General features: G+C 45.1%; 1 protein-coding gene across 2 annotated transcripts in view; it reads left to right on the forward strand.

Moving 5' to 3' along the window:
• The window catches only part of LOC117749660 (partitioning defective 3 homolog), a 309,108-nt gene extending 287,262 nt beyond the window's left edge, over positions 1-21,846 (forward strand). Inside the window, exons 22-24 of one of the 2 annotated variants that reach the window (XM_034560341.1) lie at positions 6,307-6,418; positions 16,621-16,736; positions 20,903-21,846. In XM_034560341.1, the coding sequence (XP_034416232.1) occupies positions 6,307-6,418; positions 16,621-16,736; positions 20,903-21,332 (658 nt within the window). In that variant the 3' untranslated portion in view covers positions 21,333-21,846. The remainder of the gene's footprint in view (positions 1-6,306; positions 6,419-16,620; positions 16,737-20,902) is intronic. The other variant, XM_034560342.1, reaches the window with a different exon arrangement.
• The last annotated feature ends 1,144 nt before the right edge of the window (positions 21,847-22,990 follow it).

The raw sequence follows: 22,990 nt of genomic DNA on the forward strand, positions 1-22,990 counted from the left end.
TTGACTTTATACTTTGACAAACACAATTTTACACTAAATTAGGGAGAACAAACACCTCATTTTACCAAATTTTTACCGTCAAGCCTTTTTTTCAACAGTGAAAACTAACTTTTTGATCTCGGCCTTGACTTCAAATGGACAGCCACTATAACCTTCTCTCAGTCCTTCCATCTGTCCTCCCCTCTAAGTTCAAGCAGCTGCACAGGATCGGTTGAATAATGGATCCATTTCCAGACTGCACCTGAGCCATCCATCTTTTAAACAACTTTTATTCACTAGTTCTATCCATCCAGCTGGCTCTGGCACAACATCGCCTCAAGCCATTTTGCTGGCCTCTTCCTCTTTTAGCACACCACCATAGAAGTATACCATATACAGTATTGGAAGTTTTGAAACAACCAAAATCACTTTTAGTTCCTCTTTTGTTGAAAAGGTCACAACTGTTTGCTTCTGACCACGAGTAACACATCCACACGGCGCAACATGCAGAAACAAAAGCACCTTTGATCAGCTCCAGTGCATTCTCATTGGAACTGAAGCCATAAAACGTGGGGTTGAAAAGACTGGGCAGAAGGCATCGACTGTGTCTCCCTCAAATGTAGACAGCAAGGCAGATTTCTCACGTGCACCTGTATTTTGGCAATTGCTCAAACAGAAGAATGAAATAGAGAGAAAGAAAGACGTGTTCTGAATGTAAGGACTTGTAGAGAAGAGTGGTTGTAGCACATGTCTTTAGGGTAATAAAGCAAATTGGGGTGAAGGGGTATGGCTGGCTGCATGTGTGCCGAGGCAAATGGGGCTTTTGAAATACTGAGGGGTATAGCTCTCTAAGGGGACAAAGAGATAGCTGAAGCTCCATTTTCTGTTAACTGTTTCTAAGTTGAGGGCCCTCTGTGGTTCCCTGCAGGGCAGAGCTGTTTCTTCATTCCTCACACAAGGGAGAAAAGAGATGAACAGTACACCAGGGGCCAGCCATGCTGCACAGCCTGTTGGAGTGCTGGTTCTTTCCCTTGTTAATCAGAAGTACACTCTCCCCAGTCACGCCACCCCATGGCCGAGGCAGGCCTCCCTGATGATGTCCTCTTAGGACCCCATATGGGCTGCTTTGGGGTCTGAAAGGAACCATGGATAGACACACCCAATATTACACACTGCTCTATAACAGCAACAGCCCCCATATAGAAAGGGGTTTTTTAGCTGGTAAGGCGCAACTGTCAGTGCATCAGTCACAGAAGGACATGGGTGAAGTCAGAGCCTGACAAATCCAGGGTATTATCAGGCCTTTGTCCAGCCTGCAGCTGTCACTTACCAGGCTATTGGGAGAGGGTGAGGGGGACAGAAGGGAATTCATGACCTATTCCTGTAACCACACAGGAGTATTGAGGCATTCAGAGATAAAAACATATGGGAAGAAAGAAAGAATGGATAGAGATAAAACAAACTAGAGAATAATTTTAAGAAGATGGAAAATTGGAGATGGAGAGAAATGAGAGAAAAGAGCTATATGCTTCATATGCTTTTGTTTGATTGCAAGAATCGTGGCAGATTGGCCGATATATGCGGATTTCCTCTGAAGACTGTTTTATCTTTGTCCTTCTCCCCTTCGAAAATGACCAGCGGTAATGCAGATCTAATCTTTCTCTATCATCATGGTAAGTCCCAAAGGCTGTCCATCTCACCAAAAATGCCTCATCTTTCTGTCTTTGAAATAAATGAAAGTCCACAGGGCGATGGAATAAAGATGAGCCAAGTCTTGATGGAAGATTGCCAAAGGGCCCAAACTTAAGACGCCTGCCCCATCATCTGCTGCATGGAGATACTGGGGCCGGAGCAAGAAGACAGATAATCTGATAGAATTTCACTCAGCAATGATCAGATAAGAAATAACAGACCGTCTGATTTTAAAGTCACACCGACGCCGCAACAGTTCAGACTTTCTTCCTTTACTTGGAAATGAGCAAATCTGCAAAAACTCTCCAAAAGTCCTCTCAAACTTCGGTTGAAATCATACCCCGAGGATTCTAACACTGTCTCTCTCTTTCTGATTGGCTGGGACTGGCCCCTGACCTCAAGTATGCTCATATGACCCATGTTACACTCTCAGTGATTGGATTACTCCTTTATTGGCCAGTGGCAGTGTTTATAGGGGCATGCCGAGACTCAGCGCGGCTTTGATCCACCAACAGAAGCAAATAGAGGGACTAGGGCCATAGTTTGCGTCCTTGGCCTAAGCCTCGTGGTGTGTGAGACATCTGCCAAATCCTCCTGGATCAAAGGATGACTATTACGCAGACAGGCATCCACATACCCCCAACTGCAGCTTTGGAGGGTGCATGACCCCTGTCAACAGGTCAGGTTGAAAAACACAGGTGGGATGGGGGTCACACATATGTTTGCACATAAACACCATTGGTTCTTAAACAACAAATGCATTAATGTACAAGTTGTGATGTGGGATTTATTCACCAAGCTATATATTTATGACGAGGTTCAAAAAGCTTGGAGCTTATTTATTTATTTAGTGTTGTTCCTTGGCATTTTCTGACTTTATATAATCCTTTCTTAATAAGGGAGAGGGTGAGTTGGAGCAGCAGGAGGAGCAGTAGATGAGGTTTTGTTGTTGTGTAGATGGACCTGGATCCTTGTTGTTTGACCTGACTCTGCTTGCCAGTGAATTCACAAGTTCACCTCTCCCAACAAGCCCTCAGAATAAGCTCTCAGACAAGCTACAAACACAGCAGCGGTGTGACTTTACACGGTGTCTGTAAGTAAGGAGAAAAGAGACAGGAAGAGGGAGAGCAAGTGTCGGCTCTTATTTGTGTCTCTCTCTACATCCACGGGTTGCCGTCTGTGTTGCCAGGATATGTTTGCATGCATTCTCATTCCAATGGCGTTTGTCACGCCCCTCGACGTCTGATACCAACACACAAGACACCCTTTAAGAACCACCTGTTTCCAACCTAGTGGTTATGTTGCCTGGACCTGAGTAATTGTTGCTGTTTAAATTTAATACGTTAACCACACATTTTACAAGGGGCAACCACCCAATGAGTTGGACGGAGAAGGTGTCGGGGACCAGAGAGGGCTGGCATATCAGCCTGCAAACACACGGATGATGAATGCCATTAGATACAAGAGGGAATGGAGATGGTTGTAGAAAGACCGTGGCACATGGCTACATTATCTGCATGTTTTTTTTTATTACTTTACAGGCCCCATCCCATTTTCCATTGACTCCCTTCAAAAGAGAGCTTTCTGTTCATACAATCATGATGCAGACAGCCTGCCTGTACCCCCGAGTGCACTTCCACAACCTGTGACCTTTTTTCCTCATGCACAAACATGTGGCTTATAGCAAACTGATGAGCAGCGCTCATTCATATTCCCTCACACCCATCTATGGCTGGTTGGAGTGACACATTCATCCTAATTGCTGAGGTGGTGTGCTAACATACATTGCCACCAGTCACCACTGCTGCTAGTTCTCCCCCACCCCCCGCCCCCCTGCCCCCCCCACTCATCTTTTCTTGCAGCTCTTGTTCTTCTGGCCCATTGCAGACGTTGATGTGTTCGCAGGGGAATTTTTAAGCGGGGACACCTGATGCATCGCCAACGATCATGCTGACTAATTACACATCGAGGTGCCTAAGCATTGGGGAGCTCTCAGAGAAGGCGGCTGAATCCATCTTCTTTATGTATGGAGACAGGCCTGCTACCGGCTCTTACAGTGGTAATGGTGCCTCTTCCTGCTTGATTCCTGCCCTTCCCCAGCGCAAAACTCTCCAGCTACTTTTTTCTCCCCGTATGAATATATTTACACAGCAGAATTCCACAAAGTGATTTCCAAGAATCCCATCAACTTGGTCCACCCACAGCGGGTGGAGGACCACAAGGAGAAGCCCCTGCAGATAATCTAGATATTGCATAGGCCTCCTTTGAAGTACCATGACAAATTCACTCCTCATTAAATCCCCACCCCGCTCCCAGTTCCTACGCGGTGCAATTTCCATTTGTAAATTTGAAAAATATATTGAAGTGCCTTGCCACCAGTTCTTTAATTTGCAGGAGATCTTGTCTTCGCTTTCCATACCCCGGCAGTTCATCTGTCACACACAGAAATGTGGTAATATACAGGCCGACCCTCTTTTTTGGATTGATGCTTTAGTGCTTGTGTAGGAAGTGTATATGGACTCAAGCAGTCTTGTTTTATTGTCTGGGTTGTGGCTCTTTTTCTGGATCCCCAGCTGGCTCCCACTGCCCCCATTGGTTCCTGAAGCACAGTGCTGCATGCTTGAGATGCTGATACTAGCACTGGCTGTCCCTGGAGGGTCAAAGGGAAACATTTACGAGGCCATTTGTTTGTTGTCAGCTTGGTCTTCTCTTTGACCAGCCTCAGGGATTAAACTAATTGCATGCATTGGACTGCACGGATCTATGTTGGGTCTTTTCCCACCCATTGCAATCTTGTCAAAACTCTCTCACGAGCAGCACCAGGGAGATGCCATGTACTGTATTTCAACATATGTATTAGTAGGCATATATTAAGGAAATGTGATGAAAATGAATTCAGAATTGCAGATGTGTTTCTTTTCTTCATAATTGCTGTGTGACTTCATGAGTGTAAGGCACACACACTTTCCTTTCGGAGAACATATCTTTGGGGAAATCTGGAAACCTTTGGGTTAATTGGTGTTTTAATATTCAACAGATGGACTCAATGTTCATATGGAGTACATAGCAGTGTTAGTCATACAGACACTAATGGTTACTCTTATAGTTAAATGTAATACAAACGTGTATGATAAAAGAGAGCACATTTGGGTGACTCCCATCCTTTATCAGCCTTTCAGTGTTGCTGTTTGTTTATAGGGTACAATTAAGTCCTTTAATTTCTTTAACATCGCATATGCTATTTAAGCCACCTCATGCTAATATAAAGTGAACATTGATTTTATAATGAACAGTAATAGAAAGACTTCACCATCACCCCATGCCATAGAAGCATTGGCCACCTCACACCCCAATGAGCCACTTAATTGCCCACATCCACATAAAAGGCCTAATGCACGCTCCCTGCGCTCCCACACACATAAAGCTATAGGAATCAAATGGACTATAACTAACACAATTGATTTTGATCAGGCAGTACGAATAACACCATAACCACGCCTCGCCAAGTGCTACTCAGGGGCGATGCACAGAGATCCATTCAGCCTTTATGAGCTCCTATTTATTGTGCTTTTAATGAAGCTTGATTGGCAGCATGTCCTAGTGCCCATTATCATCAGAAGGATGTGCTCATTCTAATCTGCAATTATCACCATAATTGCATCCAGAATCCTCTGGGCCCAAATAAGCAATCACTTCCACCGCTGGCGTGCCACCTGTAAGTGCTCCTCGGGAGGAGGAGGCGCAAAGTGACAGGGTAACAGGTCCTGGCTGACTTTGTCTCTTTCCCTTCCCTCACATGCCCTTGATTAACCTTTCCCTTTTTTCTCCAAGCGCCATCCGCGAGAACACCCCACATGCCTTTATCTCTGTTTTCCGTCCCTCACCCTATCCACCCCGGTGCCTACATCCCCCAGCTCCCATCCCCTCCCAGCACAAATTCTTAACCTTTGGTCACTTTCATCCCTGTGGTATGCATAAATACAGGCCCATTATCAGGCCGGTTGTCTCACCATAATTATGCATTTTGTCATGTGCTGCCTGGTGATAAAAGGAGAGCCGGATTAAGCTGAGGGAAGGCTATTGATTCCTATTGACAGGCCCCTCAAAGCTCTTTAATGAAGGGGATGTAAATGAGAGTTTTCCACAGTGTTTAATGACTGCGTACTATAAAAAGGCCAACATTCTCTTGCAGTCTAAAAGGGACATGCATCACTCACAATGGTGCACAAGGGACACTTTCAGTTCTAGGGATGTTCAGGAGCGACAGCTGAAAGGAGGGAGGTAAAAAAATAATACATTGAGATGTCTGTTAGGTATGCAAAAGGGAATCATAACTGTCGGATCAAAAGGATCTTCGACACAATTTAGTGGGGTGTTAGGGTGGTCAAGTGAATTATTCAGATATGAAAAAGCATAGTATTATTTCCAGATAACCACTAAGGGCCTGATCAGACAGAGATTGGGCAAGAGCTTTGTCAGCAAAAGCGTGATGTAAAACACTTTACTCTTATTGAAATCCATTATAAAAAGCCACCACAAGTTGTGTCTGATCAGGGCCTAAACGTGCAATCTGAATTCAAAGCAACTAGTCCCACCATCTCACCTCCTCTCTCTCTCTCTCTCTCTCGCTCCCAGCAGTCACATGGCTCCCAGTAACCACGACCGGATACAAATGCTGAGGAGCGAGTTCCAGCAGGCCAGGCAGGAGGACGACGTGGAGGACCACAGGCACACCTACCAGTCCTGGGTGAGTGTTTGGATAGGAGCTGCGCTCCAGCAGAGTGGCGCTGAGCTGCACACCCCAAGACACACACGCTCCAAAATACCAGTAAAATCTGGAGCTCTTAGAGTGATTCCCCCTGATGCACCACTGGACTCAGCTTATCTCCAAATCCACCGGCAGCTTAATGGATTTCTTACACTCAAATAGTTTAATTCCTCCATCTTATTTCAGTGACTATCTACTTGTGACATGACCTTACTTTGATCAGAGTTGGGCACAACTCAGTAACCGCATAATGATGCAACAAGCTCTTAACAAATCAAAACGTTTGTATTTCAATGTTGCTAATGTGTTATTGGTATTCTTTTGATACATTATAGCAATTAACACGTTTATTTGATCAAATATCCAATAGATGAAAATATATTACAGTAGATTTTATTCTTTCCAATTCATGTTAGTGACAGAGATTGAGAAACCACCGCTGAGCATGAATGTGAATTGTTTCCAGCGATGGTTCCCAGGAGAAGACATTTTGTTTATCTGCAGACTGCTATTACGTCATAAATTCCTGCATCCCGGGATCACCTATAATAACAGTCTTCCTTGTGAAAATAATAATAATTGATTTAACACAGTATGAAACCCAGCACACCATTAACTTCCAATGAATCGTCTGTCATCTTATTAGAGTGTCAGTGTTGTACGGCTGCCAAACTATGTGACTCATGTCCCTAAAACTTTTGGCCAAATTTCTCAGACTAATTTCTAATTCCCGGGGCCCGACCTTTGACCTGGAACTAATTGCTAATGACTCACATCTGTCTGTGCCTTCTCTGTCTTGGAAGTATGACACAGTATGGCGTGAACGAGGAGAGCAGATGAACATGGGGAACATTCGATGACAAGTAACTATTCAGGTCTTTGAAGCAAAGGAAGGGGTGAGAAATTGCAGACAGTGAGCCACACTGTTCATTTTAATTTACATTACACTTGATTAAAGGAATTTTTAAATTAAGAGTTTTTAAATTAAAATGTGAGAGCTTCTTCTTTTTTTTTAAGCCGTTCTCCTCTTCCGTGATTGATCTCGACCAACAATGGGATTTACTCCTCATAATTGGAAAAATGTAATCAAGTTAATTCCATTGTTAACTCGTTCAGACCTGATCTCATATTCCGGCGCCAAGAGTTTAAGTAAAGAAACCCTTTCATCTTTCCACACACCACTTTATATCACGGATGATCTCAACATGCGGTGCCGCTCACTTCACTTTTAACTTTGTTAGGAGTGATATCATTTTGTGTTTCCCACTCTCTCTCTCTCTGGGCACCCATTTAAAACAAGAAAAAAGAAAAGACAAACCATCACAATAGGTATCTTCTTTAAATCGTGAGAAGAGCAAACGTGTGCTTAAATGAATGTTCCTTACCATTTCCATAGCACTTTATTATCTCAAACATTTTAAATACTTTACACATGAGACCAAATAAATGCATTTAGGCGGAGTTAACAGACCATCTAATTCTCTTTATTTTCCCTCAGCACAACAAACAAAATGTATGCTAGCCTTCCGTAATAGATTCAATGTTACAAAGTAGGCTACAATTATCAGAGCAATACGAACATTCAGCCTCCCTCATGTGTACCGCAGACATAACTGTTAAATGAAACACTATGGAAGAAATTCTGCAAATGTGATGAAATCTCCAGTGGGACAACTCGTTGGATGACACTGTACACTGTCAAACCTCCTCTTTATTTTAACTGTGACCAAACAATAATAGAGCCATATTTATATGATGGCGCAGAAACATTTTAGAGGTCAAATATTTGTGTGTTTTTTTTTGCGATTTAATGGCCTGAGACAGACATAACTTTTTTTGTCCTGTGACTTTTCCTGGCCTAGTTGTAGAGGAAAGAAGGCTCAATGTTACACCAAGCAGAGCAATTTTCTAAATTACGGGTCAGACTGTCAGACCTTGAAAGTTAAAATGTTTGACATCCGATTATCAATGTCAGTTTGTCAATGAAATTGGTTTGGGGGAGGTCTGCCGTTTTTCCCATTGCCTGATGACAGAGGAGGGCCGACTTCATTTGCTCTGGGTTTCCTTCAGTGTTCGTCCTCCCAATGGTTGAAAACCACTAAAAGCCACTGTCGTCCTAATCCCTCCCTCTTTCCTTTCTCGCTCACAAAGGGAGGGGTTAACTGTTTGTTCAGCTCTAAGCAGTCTCAGTCTGTCTCTGAGCTCCTAATTGCTTGTGATTGTTGACATTGTTGAGCGTACCCCCACTGCTCCACTGCTAATAAGATATAGAGCCAGCCCTGGAGTATTGAAGTCTATTTTATTAGTCCTCTTTCATGTTATTTTAGTCCCGCGATCAAGGATTCACAATGGCAGAGCTTGTTAGGAAAGATACAGGCTATGCGTTGACAACGATTAGAGGGAACTCCAGGGAAATCCTGCCTTAGCGTCATCCAAAAGCAGGATGGACATGGCTCTGATTTTGAAGCATTTTGATATGAAATCCAGGGGAAACAGTGGCGAGATTGGGACACATTGTGTGTTGGTGAAAAGAGGAAAAGAGGAAAAGAGAAAAGGCCTTCAGAGATGTACAGACAGAGGCTCTAGTAAGAGGTAAACATACACTTTTAACCTTCCCTTGGAGTTTCCATTTCAAAGGAATATTTGTAAACTGATTATGAGCTGAAAAGTCTGTATAACTGACGCACACTGTAAATCTAGACTAACTGAGGCTGCTTTTTGCACAGAAATTTATGTTTTCATTTTTACAATTCACGATGTTGCTCGCTGAATGTTGTCTGCAGCGATGACAGTGATACCTCTGTGACCCCCACTCAAAACAGTCAGTGCAGGTAACTATGAAAAGGCGAGATGCTCCAGAAGGCCGTTAAAGCCCACTACATCAAAGTGCACTTTGAGGCACGCTGTCCCCGAGGATTCAAGGTTACATCGTGATGACTCACAGGCCAGAACAGGAGCTAGCATCTCAAGTCATGGCTCAGTTGTACTATGTATACTCTATATTAATTGTAAAAGAAAAACCAGCACCAGCTCAGACTTGCTGATCCAAATATTGTGATTACAGTAATATTGACAAGTTTTTCCCAGATGTCACGGAAATGTAGATGTTCCAGTTCTTTCTTTTGATCACATTGCATGACCTTCATCAGCAGATGGTGTTTCCGCAACTGCAATGGAATTACATTTTCAAATAATCAATCATCGAAAGCTGCAGAACAGCTAATTAACTTACCCAGACATGAGCCTTTTTTGACGTGTTGTCAAGAGCTAATTTCACCTTTCAAGAATGAACTTTGAGACTCAACTAAAGCTGGCACAGATTTTAACCCATGGGGGTCATGATATCTGATTCATTGCATGGATCAATGTCAATTGTGTCATCCGATCATGCCAGGCAGCATCAACTGTCAAGTCTGTACTGTAGGTCTCAAATGTATGTATATCGGATCTTGTGCACTCGGGAGCAAGGGAAACCGGGGCTGGAGCTCAGCTGAGACTCTCCGTCTCAAGTTTTATTAAGTTACTGTGGAGGAACACCCATGATTCCCTAAAAGCTTTTAAGTAACAAAATAACATGGGACTATAATTGAGGAAAATCTATGTATTATCACCGAGTTAGCACAGCTTTGTTTGTGACCATTTTCAGTAAGACAATTCTGCAGCAAACATTTTTGAATAACAATATAACAGATGTTTATTGTGAAGAAAATGAAAAGGAAAGTATACGTGTTTGTCCACTGTTTTACATCTGCTCCTTTACATATATCATTTACAAATATGTAATATAGGCAGGTCTTATTGAATTGACACTTGTGGACTCATATATGTGGACGCACACTTGAAGAAACAAGCTAAAGGCCAAAGTTGTTCTCGGACAATCTGTTGATTATCAAGCACGTCAGAAATTTTGGCCGTCTGTTTTGCAGTTTGATCAGTTTAAAAGATCCCTGATAAACTGTCGTGAGCCTTTTTCAATATTATTTGAGGAGTGTTTCATATCGTGGCTTAAACTGTACTCTTGAGACTGCTGTGATATTGAACTGAACTTCTATGCAGAACAGACAGACCAGATGTTCTGCATCTTCCAGACATCTGCTGCTCCATGTTTTTCTTGTTTTCCTCTAACTTTCCGTTCAGAGTAGTATTGAACAAAGTAGCGCTGCCTTTCTCTCGTTGTGTCCACATCGGTTTCGGATGTGGTCGTGCTTGAATCATTTTATTGGAATTGTCGCTGGACAAAAAACGACTGTGGGGTTCCAGTCTTGCTTTTTGGTTTTTCAACTGATCTGAACAGTGAGCATGAAAATCACAGGTTCTAATGCCGTTCACATAACATTCCAAGGTGATAAATAATAATATCAATAGAATAATAATGCATAGTGTTTGCCTGGCTTAAAGTCTTATTCATATTTAATTGAGTTTCTTGTCGCTCAATAGCCCCCGATGTCTTCTCCTTTTAAAAATATACCACCTCTTCAAAAATGTTTCACTTGAGGGGTATAAACAGCGAATGCACACTAGAGTGATCCTCATAATGAGGAACAGGTACAGCAGCGTGAGGTGTGAGGCTCCCTCTGTGAGAGTTTGACCCCTGGCTTGTCTCCGGGGTGTCGGAGACTGAGCTCAGGTATGTCCGCTGTGAACGCCTGTAATGACAACGCCGAGGTCAGTCCTCGAACCCCCGGCTCCTCCTTAATGAAATAATGACCAGGACGCAAGAAGCCCTGTCTATCATGTAGCCCCCCCCCCCCCCCCCCCCCCCCCCCCCCCCCCCCCCCCCCCCCCCCCCCCCCCACCCAATTAGAGCTGGCGTGTTTTCTCTCCCTCCCCGCCTCTGTGAGAGGGGATTTCCAGATGTTCATCATAAAGCACTATGTATTTTCCAAACACTCCTTTTTTCTCCTCGCTCTCAGTCTGCAGCAAATGAAATGCATTTTGCGCTGTTGGGTCGGAGCGCCAGTGAGCATGACCACACAGAGGAGTGTGAGCTCCATGCTGGTACCTTGGATCAAATGCAACAACGGCAGCCTGTAAAACCCTCATTTATGAGAATTCCTTTTGATTTTACTATCGTTCCATCCGCAAGCATTTGTTGTGTTTATGGAATCTCGGGTTCCTGTGAATGTGTTGCTCTGTGTTTCTGGGAGTGCAGCTCACTCCTTCCTATGAGATCAGGGCTAGAGTTAGGACAACACAGCTTGGGAGTCACCACTCACACAATATATGGAGTGTGTTGTGCAGCGCTGCCATGCAGGGCTGCCCGTACATATTTTGACAAGACCATTTTGTCCATAATTGCACAGTGAATGAAGCCTCCAGTGATTGTGTCTGGGAGGCTTTTATCGTAGCGCCGAGAGGAGTCTTCGTTCTACGAGATGCGTCTTGGACACGTGGACGATGTCCATCTCATTCACCAAAAACATCCCGACTGTGTTTCTCAACAGCAGCTGGATTTGTCGATTATGGTAATCTCCATCGATCTTTTTGTCGAGCTTCTTCCCAGTTTGCTCGGCAGTGCTCGCCGTCGAGGCTGCATTAGGTGACACATGATTATGGATATTGCTTTTCAATGTTGTGCGGTTTACTGATCTCATGATTACTTCCGCCGTGAGGGAAAGGACTTCATGCCTACACATTTGAGCAACATATCGCGCTCGCAGTATGATTTTGCTGGTTGGGAGTTGGAAATGTTTTTTTAAAATTTTTATTGGAAAAGCAATACTGTTGCATTGTTCAAAACACATGTGCACAGATGTATGCATGCCTGCACACTCAATATGCTTTAATACCAAACCTGTGTGTGTGTGTGTTCACAGATAAGATAGAAAACAGGACGAGAAGAGAACAAAGCGATTACACTTCTCTTAGGTCGACATGGCAATACATTTCAGCACTATTACCCCATGCATTCATCCACACAGATATCTTCACGGCAAACAGATAAGACTCGAACATGTCATTGTGCCATTTGTGCATGCTGTGGAGTCCTGAAGTCATAGAGAGATAACCAGCCCAACCTCCCATTCACCACAGTTTCCTGGTCTAGGGGGCCGAGGAAATGGCAGATCACACTGCTCGCTCTCAGACGGATACTTTGCCCCGGAGCCAAACACCCCGGCGACCACAAATGGACTGGGCTTGCTTATAATAAATTGGTGGAATTAGGTTGAGGACTTAAAGAGAGAATCATTATCCAACTGCCCCTTTTTGTCAGGATGTGGTGTTTTGCTACCTTTCTCTCACTTTGGTCTGGTTCCGTCTGCCCATTAGCAACTGAAATGTCTTCCATATGTCTGTTTGTGTACAGCAGGGCCGCTCTCTCAAAACTGTTCCCTATGTGGTGGGTCACAAGCGCAAAGCATCGTGAGGAGTAAAGCCATGTGCGAGTGCTGACCCGTCACACCAACCTGCTTTGATATCTGAAAGGTCCATGACCAGCTCTGAACCAAGACATATTACACCTTGGAACTTTTTAAAGCTCAACGCCTTCCGAGCTGCTTACCTGGTCCCAGATTTTTGATAGCTGCAAATAATTTTCATAATTACGACACCCCGACTCACCGTCTGTAAACGCTCTTGTGTTTAAACAGGTGATTCCTTTTTTCTTTTCTTCTTCTTCTCCCTGCGTTGTCTGCAACACCACCAAGGAAGCAGGGGAGAGATAAAAGCGTGCCGTATTGACATCATTTTTCACATTATTGGATAAAAACGAACATTGATTCGATTTTAACAAATGTCATGTTTTATATGGCATTGTATTCCGGGACTAACATGGAATAATCTGATTCTCCTCCTCTGGATAATACCATTATGCTGACAGATTTTCTCTCCTGGCTATTTCTCATGCATTTCTCTTGGCATGGTGTCACCCACCTCAACCCTTCGGTTTCTAAACCGAACTGCCGAGCACCTCCGGATTCCTCGCCACTTACCTTCAAATCGCATTAAAAACTTTCAGTGTGCGTGACTAATTACCACCACATTTGGCCCCAGTAAAACAGTAAAAAAAGTGCTCTACACTTTCTGAGTTGTGGGAGAACGTGTTGTTGCAGCGAAACCTGAAACATATGAGTCCAATTCACTTCACCCACGTGGAATACTATTATTTTTTGGGACTTGGAGCACTTGAGAAGGAACTTGTTATTGGCACTGAGTGAAATGTAATTGCACTGTTATTGCAGCTGTCCAAGTGAGGAGGAAAGCAGCCATTTTGATAATACAAGATGTTTCCAAGAAGACAGTATTGCTGACAGCCTTCCCATCCGCTAGCACACCTTTACCGCATCCATCCAATCTGTCATGTACTATTACGTCTCCTATACGACATGTCAGAAAACGTCTTCCCCAGCTCACTGGTTCTGTAAATTGTTGGTTAATATCTGCTTTATGCACACAAACCATGCACACCTGCCACCACGTTACCGTTGGAGCCTCATGAAAACTGACGCTTGGTCAAGCCACGCTTGCAACACCCCCTCAGCTTGCCTCTGTTTAATTGGCTTGTCATGTTCTTTCATCAGCCAGCTCGTTAGCGGTGTGCTAGTGTTGAGGGAGATGAAATCTCCATGTCAACCACGCCGATGATCAGACAACAAACACAGACACACACACATACACACACACACATACACACTGGCGCAGGTTAGTGGTGTGTGTAGTCGAGTCACACGCAAATCTGTGAAATGAAGCAGTGGTGATACTTATCTATAGTTTATGTCTTCAGCATACTAGTGGGGCCTGCTTTGTTCAGAAATACACAGCATGCGTTTAGTACAATATCAGGTGAAAAGCACTCTGATTCACACAAACAGAGAGTGGAGAGAGTATTTAGCATGAGCAGTGGATTGTAAACTCCAAAGGGAAAGGGCCAGCAGTAATGTGGCCAGTGCATTAGATTGATTCTGAGACACGCAGTCCAAATCCAACAAAGGAACACGTACGTAGCTCCAAAGTTATTGATAGATTAATGAGATCTGAAGTCAGAGATAAGGACTTTAAAGTAATTGAACCACATCTACCAAAAATGCATTGAACCATTTTATGTTTTGCCATTTGGTTATTACATGCGATCAGTACGCCTGAAAGATGGATAATCCTGCAAGCCTACCTAAAAGATTCCAGTCGCTTTTCTCTTTTGGACATACACTTTTTGACAAAAATATGATGCTTATTCTCCAGGTGAGATTTAATCTTGAAGCCTGTTCTATTTTCTGAGGTAATAATGGCATTCTCCAACCCCAGCAGCACATCTTGCTGTTGCCCCTTTCACCTTTCTACAGGCTAAATCCCTTTGTGGGTATTTCTGGCACGGCAGTGGAGTCGCCCTCCTCTCTAGACCTTATAGGTGACGCATGTTATTCTCCATCTACATGCTGCCACTTAGGGAGATCATCAGCGGTTTAAGCAACATCTGCCATCCTTTGTACAAGAATGACACCCAGTTGTATTTTTCCCATTAACCGGATGAGCCGCGTGAAATTTCGGTGCAGTTGGATGCAGATACAAGTGAGCTTCCAATGACCTTTAGTCAGCTGCAAAGACACTGGGAGATGTGTTGGAATCATTTGAACAGGAATTAACTTTTTGTCAGTGGCAACAAACGTAGCATCCGAGACTTCTGCAGGTTAGAGGGTACGTTAAGGGTTGATTTAAGGTCGCCGTATTTTCCGCACTATAAGGCGCACTTAAAAGCCTTTAATTTTCTCAAAAAACGACAGTGCGCTTTATAATCCGGAGCGCCTTATATATGGATTAATTCTGGCTGTGCTTACTGACCTCGAAGCGATTTTGTGTGGTACACGGCGCTCTGTCAAAATGTTTTAGTACAACTTTGGTAAACTACAAAGCCGCACCGCTTGCAGCATTATGGTGCGTTCACACCAAACGGCTTCATAACTCGCGTCAGTTTATTCGCCAGTCAAGTTGTGTTCATTTGTGTCTTTCGCAACCCCTTGCGAAAAGGGGGCGTGGCTTATCTCTGTGGCTTGTCTCGGTAAAAACAGTTATAATTTCCTCCATTCACCATGGTCGAAATAACCGCTAGTTCTGCTTAATACTTGTTGTGGACATCCCATAAACGTCGGAACATCTAACGCCCTGGTGTTTGGGTTCATAACATCACCCGTAGGCTCACACAGCTCGGAGAGTTTCACAGACTCCGCCTCGATAACTTCCGCTTCCAGCGCTACCAGAGCAGCAGCAGCCCAACGGGCGGAGCATCTCAACGCTGATTGGCTGGCGAGTTGCGAAACTTTCGCTTACGACGCGGACTTCAAACTCAAGGCTATCAGTCACGCAGTAGAACATGGGAATAGAGCAGCTGCGAGAGAATTCAACATTAATGAATCAATGGTACGGAAGTGGAGGAAGCAAGAAGATGACCTGCGCCAAGTAAAGAAGACCACACAGAGTTACGCTAACGTTTGATTTAGCGGTATCAGACTGTTTTTTTTACGTGTTACAACTGAACAAGGTTGGGAGTTATTGTGAATATGCTCATTAACGTTTGAACAATGTTGAGAGTTATTGTGAACACGTTTAATAGAGTTTGACTGACTGACTGTTTTGTTTCGCTTAATGCGCCTTATAGTCGGGTGCGCTTTATATATGAAAAAAGATCGAAAATAGACCATTCATTGACAGTGCGCCTTATAATCCAGTGCACCCTATAGTGCGGAAAATACGGTACACATAACCCACAATGCAACACTAGTAAATTTGCACTGGTACAATTCAAAGACAACATCTGCTGTTAAATGAAAATGGCGTTTCCTCAAAGACAACCCCAATACGGTTGGTTATTGTAGACCTTTGCTTTCATCGATGGAGGCCTCTGGATCAAGAATGTTCTACTAAACCAAGGATTTGTAATTGATAGATCTTATTTTTGTGAATTATGTCTTTAAAAAAAATCCCCTGGCACAGGTGCATTGTCATGAAGGAATCACACCTACTAACCACCTGTTCCCGAGCGAAGCCCAACACACAGGAGGCATCACACTGACAAACCTCCTGCTGCGCTCAGGGAAATATATTCCATGTGTGTGTGTGTGTGTGTGTGTTTGCTCTGCTTCCAGATTTCTGTCTAAAGGTAGAAATGTCAACCATTTTGGTCTAATCTTTTCTTTTACTGTATCTTAACTGTGCCTATCTTGACTTGTGTCATCTGGTGGATGTTACAGGTGAGCAACGGGACGGAGACGCCAAGCGGCCGCCATTCGGTAACAGTTGAGGCTCAGCAGCCAGAGGACAGAGATGGTTTCCAACAAGCACAAAGGCAGTACAACTCCCTGCCACGGTGAGACCTCGTCTCCCTTCTCCTTTCTTTATTCCGTCCGTCTCCGTCCTCCTCTCTCCCTCCCCTTCTCTGTGACTTATCACGTTCTCCCTGCCCTTTCTCAACCTCTTCATTTGACTTTTTTCTTTTCGATTTCCATCACTTTCGTTCCCTCATTTTTGTCCCTTTACCCTCCTCCCTCTACACTTTCTTTAACGTATCTCTTTGGTTACAAAGTCAATCACCACAAAGCCACTTTCAACTCATCTCGAGACATTTCAATGATTCTGAGCAAAACTCTTTGAATGGAATCATTTAATGTGATCGCTTGGAATTGTTTGACTGATATATACTTCCATTAAGTCAATGTTGACCCTGAGGAAGTGGTGACTCTGTCACAGGCACCACCCTCTCCGAGTCTTCCAGTGTAATGAATGGCAGCTCCAGTATCATGCTTTTAAAGGGATTTTCTCTGGGCAATCTCTCGCCTTACATAGCTTGAGTTCAGAGCTACAACCGCTGCTCTTCATCTTCTCCATCTTCCTGTTTCGATTCTCTCGCATATTTTTCAAAGAGATGCCAATAAAGCTTACCATATCTTACATCTCGGGGCGTAGGGGGAGGGAGTGAGTTTAGTTTGGGTATTTGCATTTCCTGACTTCAGTCTGGGTGTGTGTGTTCGTGCCTCTACCAATCCTCCGAAGCTCTCTAATCGCACTTTTAATGCAAAGGGAAAGCCAACCACTGCCAGTGGACAAGTTCTCTGTTTTAAGTCCTACATACTTGAAGAGAACGTCATCAAAGAAACACATTCTACACCTTGACTGACGATTTCCACAGTTTCTTTTGCATTGTGTAATGTACAGTGTGTTCTACAAATGTTAAAAGTGGAGTCTGATTTATATAAGTTTTGCTGCCTTGCCAGTTGAAACAAAAACAGGACAATTTAAGTGTGTGTGTGTGACTGTGTGTGCGTGCGTGTATATGTGTGTGTGCGTGCGTGTGTGTGGTCTTTTCATTTTCTTGGCCAGAGTAACTCTGCTCTCCTGTGATTTTAATCTCCCCCTTGCACAAACAGCAATCATTTTCTTCATAGCCATCCTCTATCGCTCTGCTGTCTCTGAACAGTCACGGCCGGGTCGATTAAAAACATGTTCCTGTCTATGGCTATGGATTTGCGGTCCACACGGACGCATAATCAATGCGGTCTGTAGAAGCCAGACCGATCCGTACATCTCCCTTCATAGGTGTTATCGGCTGGCATCTCATGTGATGTGGCAGTTGCCTCCGGCCCTCCCCTCTCTCCCTCGAGTTCCTTCTCTTGGGAAAGTTGGCTCGGCCGGCCAAAAGGGCCCGGCGAGGATGGCCTTTGATATGCATTCCTCTCATAATCTCATAGCGTCTTTTAGCAGAGAGTCGCATGAGCTCAGGCTTGACGTTTGACCCCAACTGAGGCTTTTCGGTGCTCATATCTCGGCGCGGCCCCTCATTAAAGAGCTGAAGTCCTACATCCCCAGATTAATAGCCAAGATTCCCTCTAACTCCATCCAACTCTCTTTTTCGGAAACCCCTTCACCCTGTCTTTCTCTTCCAAAACAGGCATCTTGAGCCGCAAAAGGGGGACATTCCCTCACAAAACGAGAAAAAAAGAAGCTCCTTCCCAAAGAGCTTCTAGAAGAAGCCATGGTAGCTGGTTATCTGATGACGGCCAGGCTTAGCCGGCTGTCTGGGATCTGAGGATTGGAAGAGCACTAATGAAGGCTTGTTGTCGGAGCAGGATTAGTGGTGACAGGCAGTGGAGGGGCGAGAGGGGCCGGGAGAGTGTGTTAGTAGGAAAGAGAGACCACTGATTAGCCTAAAAGGGACGCACTCGCACACAGAAATACACACACACGCACACACACACATACACACACACATGAATGCAGTCAAGATAAGGTTCTTAAATGTGGTCTGAGCAAACTGCCAGTAGCTCCTCCATCTACCCATGCAGCTCTTGCAGTCCGCAGCCTAAACAATATTGTTCCGCGCGATCTAAAGAAAACATTATTCCAGGTTTGTAGACACTTTATTTGTGCACTGTAGCAGAGATTGTTCTGCTGCCCGCTGAGTGCCGTTTGTTTTTTTGTTCCCCTAATCATTATGTGTCTGTGCATGTGTATGTGTGCACTCTCTCCTCCTCCTCCTCCTCCTCCTCCTCCTCATAAACTCTGATTCTTCCCAGCTGTTTCAAAGAAACAACACGGCGGCCGCGAATGTCTCTGCGAGCCAACTTCCTGGCTTTGTTTGTTATGTTCTGTCATTCTAAATTTACCCCGCTCTCTGGCATGATGTATTTTCCCATCCCCTCCCGTCTGTAGATGTAACTAATCTACTTTGTGACATGCTCTGGCACAGGAGTAGAGGTGATAAGAGAGCCGGCTCCCCCGACGCATCGATCACGATTGCATTCCTGTGGAACAATGCCATTTCTACTCTCCCCTCATCGGCCACCGAAGACCTTTCCCCTTAGATCTCTTCTCTGTCTTTTCTTTTTTTTCTTCGTCTTTACGAACCTCGGAGGTCACGCTGGAAGCGCGGATCGAAGGCCTCGCGCAACAGGAGTCCCGGCTCTCTCCCTCGTGAATGGCGCTGGCTGCTCTGCGAGCCAAGCCGAGGTGTAAATGCATGGCGGCTCGCCCAGACACCAAAACCCAGATACGGAGCATGTGGTGGGGCTCTCTTTGCAGTCTGTCCCTGCAGCTGCCCCTCCGCCAATTACCCACCTACTGACACATGCATGCCGTCACTCACACGTGCACATGTACAGCACATACATGCGTACACATTTGTCCTGGCATGCATAGATGTAGACTGGCATTCCGGTGCCATGTGCTGAGATAGACCACTTGGGCATTCATTAGTAATGCTGGAAATGTGGGACTCGCATTAGAATTACACTGAGATGGAACTAACTGACTAGAAAGAATCATGCTGGTTCGTGAGGTTACCAAGTGGTTTCTCTGTATCCGCCCCAGTGTGTGTGTGTGTGTGTGTGAGGGAGAAAACTTTGGCTCGGATGTATCCCAGGTGGCTATGTGTGTAGTCTGTAGGTGTCAGCCCTTAACACACAGCTATAAATCAAGCTTCTTTTACTTTTGTTCATCAAATGTGTCATCTAAGTCATGTTTTAAATGTATCAAATGAGAACTCAAGGTTCAAGGTATAATTCATTGTCATCAACTCCATTGTGAGGTTTCAGTTTTGGAGAAAACTAAATCTATTTTGTGAGCAACAAAAGAGTTTTCCTAGCGATAAATAGGGCCTAAGACATGCAGGCGTTGTGTCCTGAAAGCGCGCCGGGTCCCTGTCTCCCTCTTCAGGTTTGTGTTCCGTGAACTCAAAAGCCTTTTAAGCACTCAGCGGGTCAGTGAGGTGTGAATGGGATTTCTCTTAGCACCCCTGACGCAAAAGACACTGTCACAGGTCTACCATTGCACGGCGGCCCTTAATGGATCATAATAATGGAGCCTCAACACTTTAGCCAAAGACCTAGCAGTTCCCAATGACAGCTTTCCGGGGGCCAATTTCCGGAAAGGGGAGCATGTATGGGGCGTCATTTCTTTTTTTCTATGAGAGATAATACCCGTGCATCTCGGGCTGTCCTGTCAGTGCAAGGGTCTGACAGGAAGCCCGCAGATGAGGAGAAGGCGGATAACGCCGTGAGGCCTGCCATTACTCTGTCTGTGCTGTAAGTGCACCCGTCTGCATCTCCAAAAAGTAGTTAAATGGATGAAAGCAGCCATTTTTCTCCGGGAGGTTTTAACATTCGTGTTTGTTTACGATGTAGAACTAATAGTACTCCGTTTGTTTCCTGTCTCTTTCATGTCCTCCATGTCCCAGGATTCAGCGTAATCATGCAGCGTACTATAACGCATCCTCCTTTGCGTCACTCGTGTTGCCTTCAGTATTTTAACTCAACGGCACGACCGCATCCCCCTTTTAATCCAACAAAGTGTGAAAATGGCCACATTCTCTGCTGAAGTGCGGCTTCTTTTGAATTCTCCTTCAAAAGCGCAGACCCAGGGGCCGCCAAGGGAAAAAAGCAATCTTTTCTGAGCGGTTGCGCTCCTCTTTTGGTCCCTCTTAGTTTATGGTGACTCACTCAACAGAGCGATTGACCTCTTTACCTGTTTCTGTGTGTTTAGGCAACCTCGAAAGTACCCCAGCACGGCGTCCCAGGACTCGTGGGACAAGGTGGACATGCCAGCAGAGGGATTCCAGACACCCAAGGAGAACCCCCGCTACTCCGGCAGCCATGGATCACGTAACGGCTACCTGGCGACGTCCGGCTTCAACGCCCGTGTCCTGTTGGAGACCCAGGAGCTGCTGAGGCAGGAGCAGAGGCGCAGAGAGCAGCAGGCCAGCAAGACCAGGCCGCCTCCCATGCCGGAGACCCCCGGCGGCGGCGCCTACGACCACGGCAGAGACCACGCTCAGGCCCCAGGCCCCGCCCCGGTGATGGCCCCACCTCAGTCCAAGGGCCCCTACAGACAGGACGTACCCCCGTCGCCCTCTCAGCTCGCCAAGCTCAGCAGGCTCCAGGGTTCAGAGAAAGGGAGGCTTTTTTACTCCTGAGACAGTGACGAGACTTCTGGGCGATAAGGATTGATTCTCAGGAGTATTGACAGGGAAAATCTCAAAGAGGGAAATGTGCGCTTTATGAAATGACTGTTAATATGTAAAACTAAAAAAATTCATTATTTTTAATGATATGAACCATTATCCTTTTTAGTTGCATCAAAAAGAAATGAGATGTTTTACTGTCCAGAGTCGTGATCTTCTGACTATGTGTAAAAGTGCCTTCTAGTCCACCGATTGTTCCCATTCGGTCAGCCGATTGTTCCCCTTCAGTCAGCTTTGAGACTTCCGTCCGATACGTTCACAGGGGCCAGACGTCAGACATGTCGGCGGGGGGCTCATGTGAGTGTGTAGTTTGTGTGCACGTATGCTGGCAGGATGTTGGCATGTGGTGACAAAGTGTGGAGGTTAAGCAGCGTGTGTGAACTGTGGAGTTAGAGTTTGGGATTAGAGCATGACGCTCACTCCACCCTCGCTGTCCCCTTTGGTTTCAGATACTTACCCAGAGCGTATACCCCCCCCGGTATTCAATATGATAATCCTGAATTCACTCGTCCTCTGCCGGTTGCTTCTTTCTCTCCACACTGTCACCCTCAGCATACGGCGATCTCCTTTATCCCTCCCCTGTCCCGCCCACACACCGGGACCACACACCGGGAATCCAGCAGTGTAAATGGGGTCAGGTCTGGTTTATTAATTAATGGACCTCATTAAAAATGAATGGAGGCCCCTTTGTGTATGTATGTTGTCATGTATGGCGAGAAAAGAAGACGCGGGGACCTTGCCAGCGTGTCTCTGGCCCCGTCCTCGCAGAGAATGATTGTCCTGTAACCGAAACCCGTTGGCCTCGTGGTGTCTTAGTTGTTCCTCTGAATATTTCATCAGGGTGGTTTCATGGGAAACACACATCGCCCCTGCAGTCGGTGGCCTCGGTGCGGGGACCGGACCGCCTCTCTATCGGCCCGATACAATAGAGCTGATTTTGTTTTCCTTTCTTGATCATTTCCATTTGTAGGAAACCACTGAGAAGTCTGCTTGTGGTTCAATCAATAATTACTAGAGCATTTTCAGTGTATGTGAGTGAGAGAGAGTGTGTGTATATGTATGTGTATGTATGTCAGTTGGGATGATATTATCACTGAATATGGGAATGCATTGCTGCATGTAATGATCTCTCCCCGCTGCACAGCTGGCCCAGCAACACGTCCCCTGCTGGAAGTCTTTGTCATGCAAATGTCTTCATGTAGAACCTGGGTACCCGTAAACACGGCCAAGACTTCTCTGGCTGTGGAAATCAGGCTTCTGTAATCCCCTACCCCGATTATGGAAAGCAGGTTTCTGGTTTACATGATGTTTTATGAATTTGCTGGAAAAATCCAACTGTTGCCTGTTTTCTTATGCATGTAAACACACTGCTTTCTGGAAAGAGTGCAGGAAGGTACAAACTATGCAACGCAATATAACATGTATTTTGTTACCACTCATGGTTAAAGTTAGTGTGAGGAACATTCTCAGTGTAATACTGAGGCCTCGACATGACGAGACCATCAGTACGATGATCTTTATAGTTATTTTTAATGCATGTCGTCGGTGCCACCAGGTCGGATTCACCACAAAATCTGACAAAAACCTTTCAGGTTCACCGGAAACTCCGT

The sequence above is a fragment of the Cyclopterus lumpus genome, chromosome 20 (assembly GCF_009769545.1).
Source record: "Cyclopterus lumpus isolate fCycLum1 chromosome 20, fCycLum1.pri, whole genome shotgun sequence".
Lineage (NCBI taxonomy): Eukaryota > Metazoa > Chordata > Actinopteri > Perciformes > Cyclopteridae > Cyclopterus > Cyclopterus lumpus.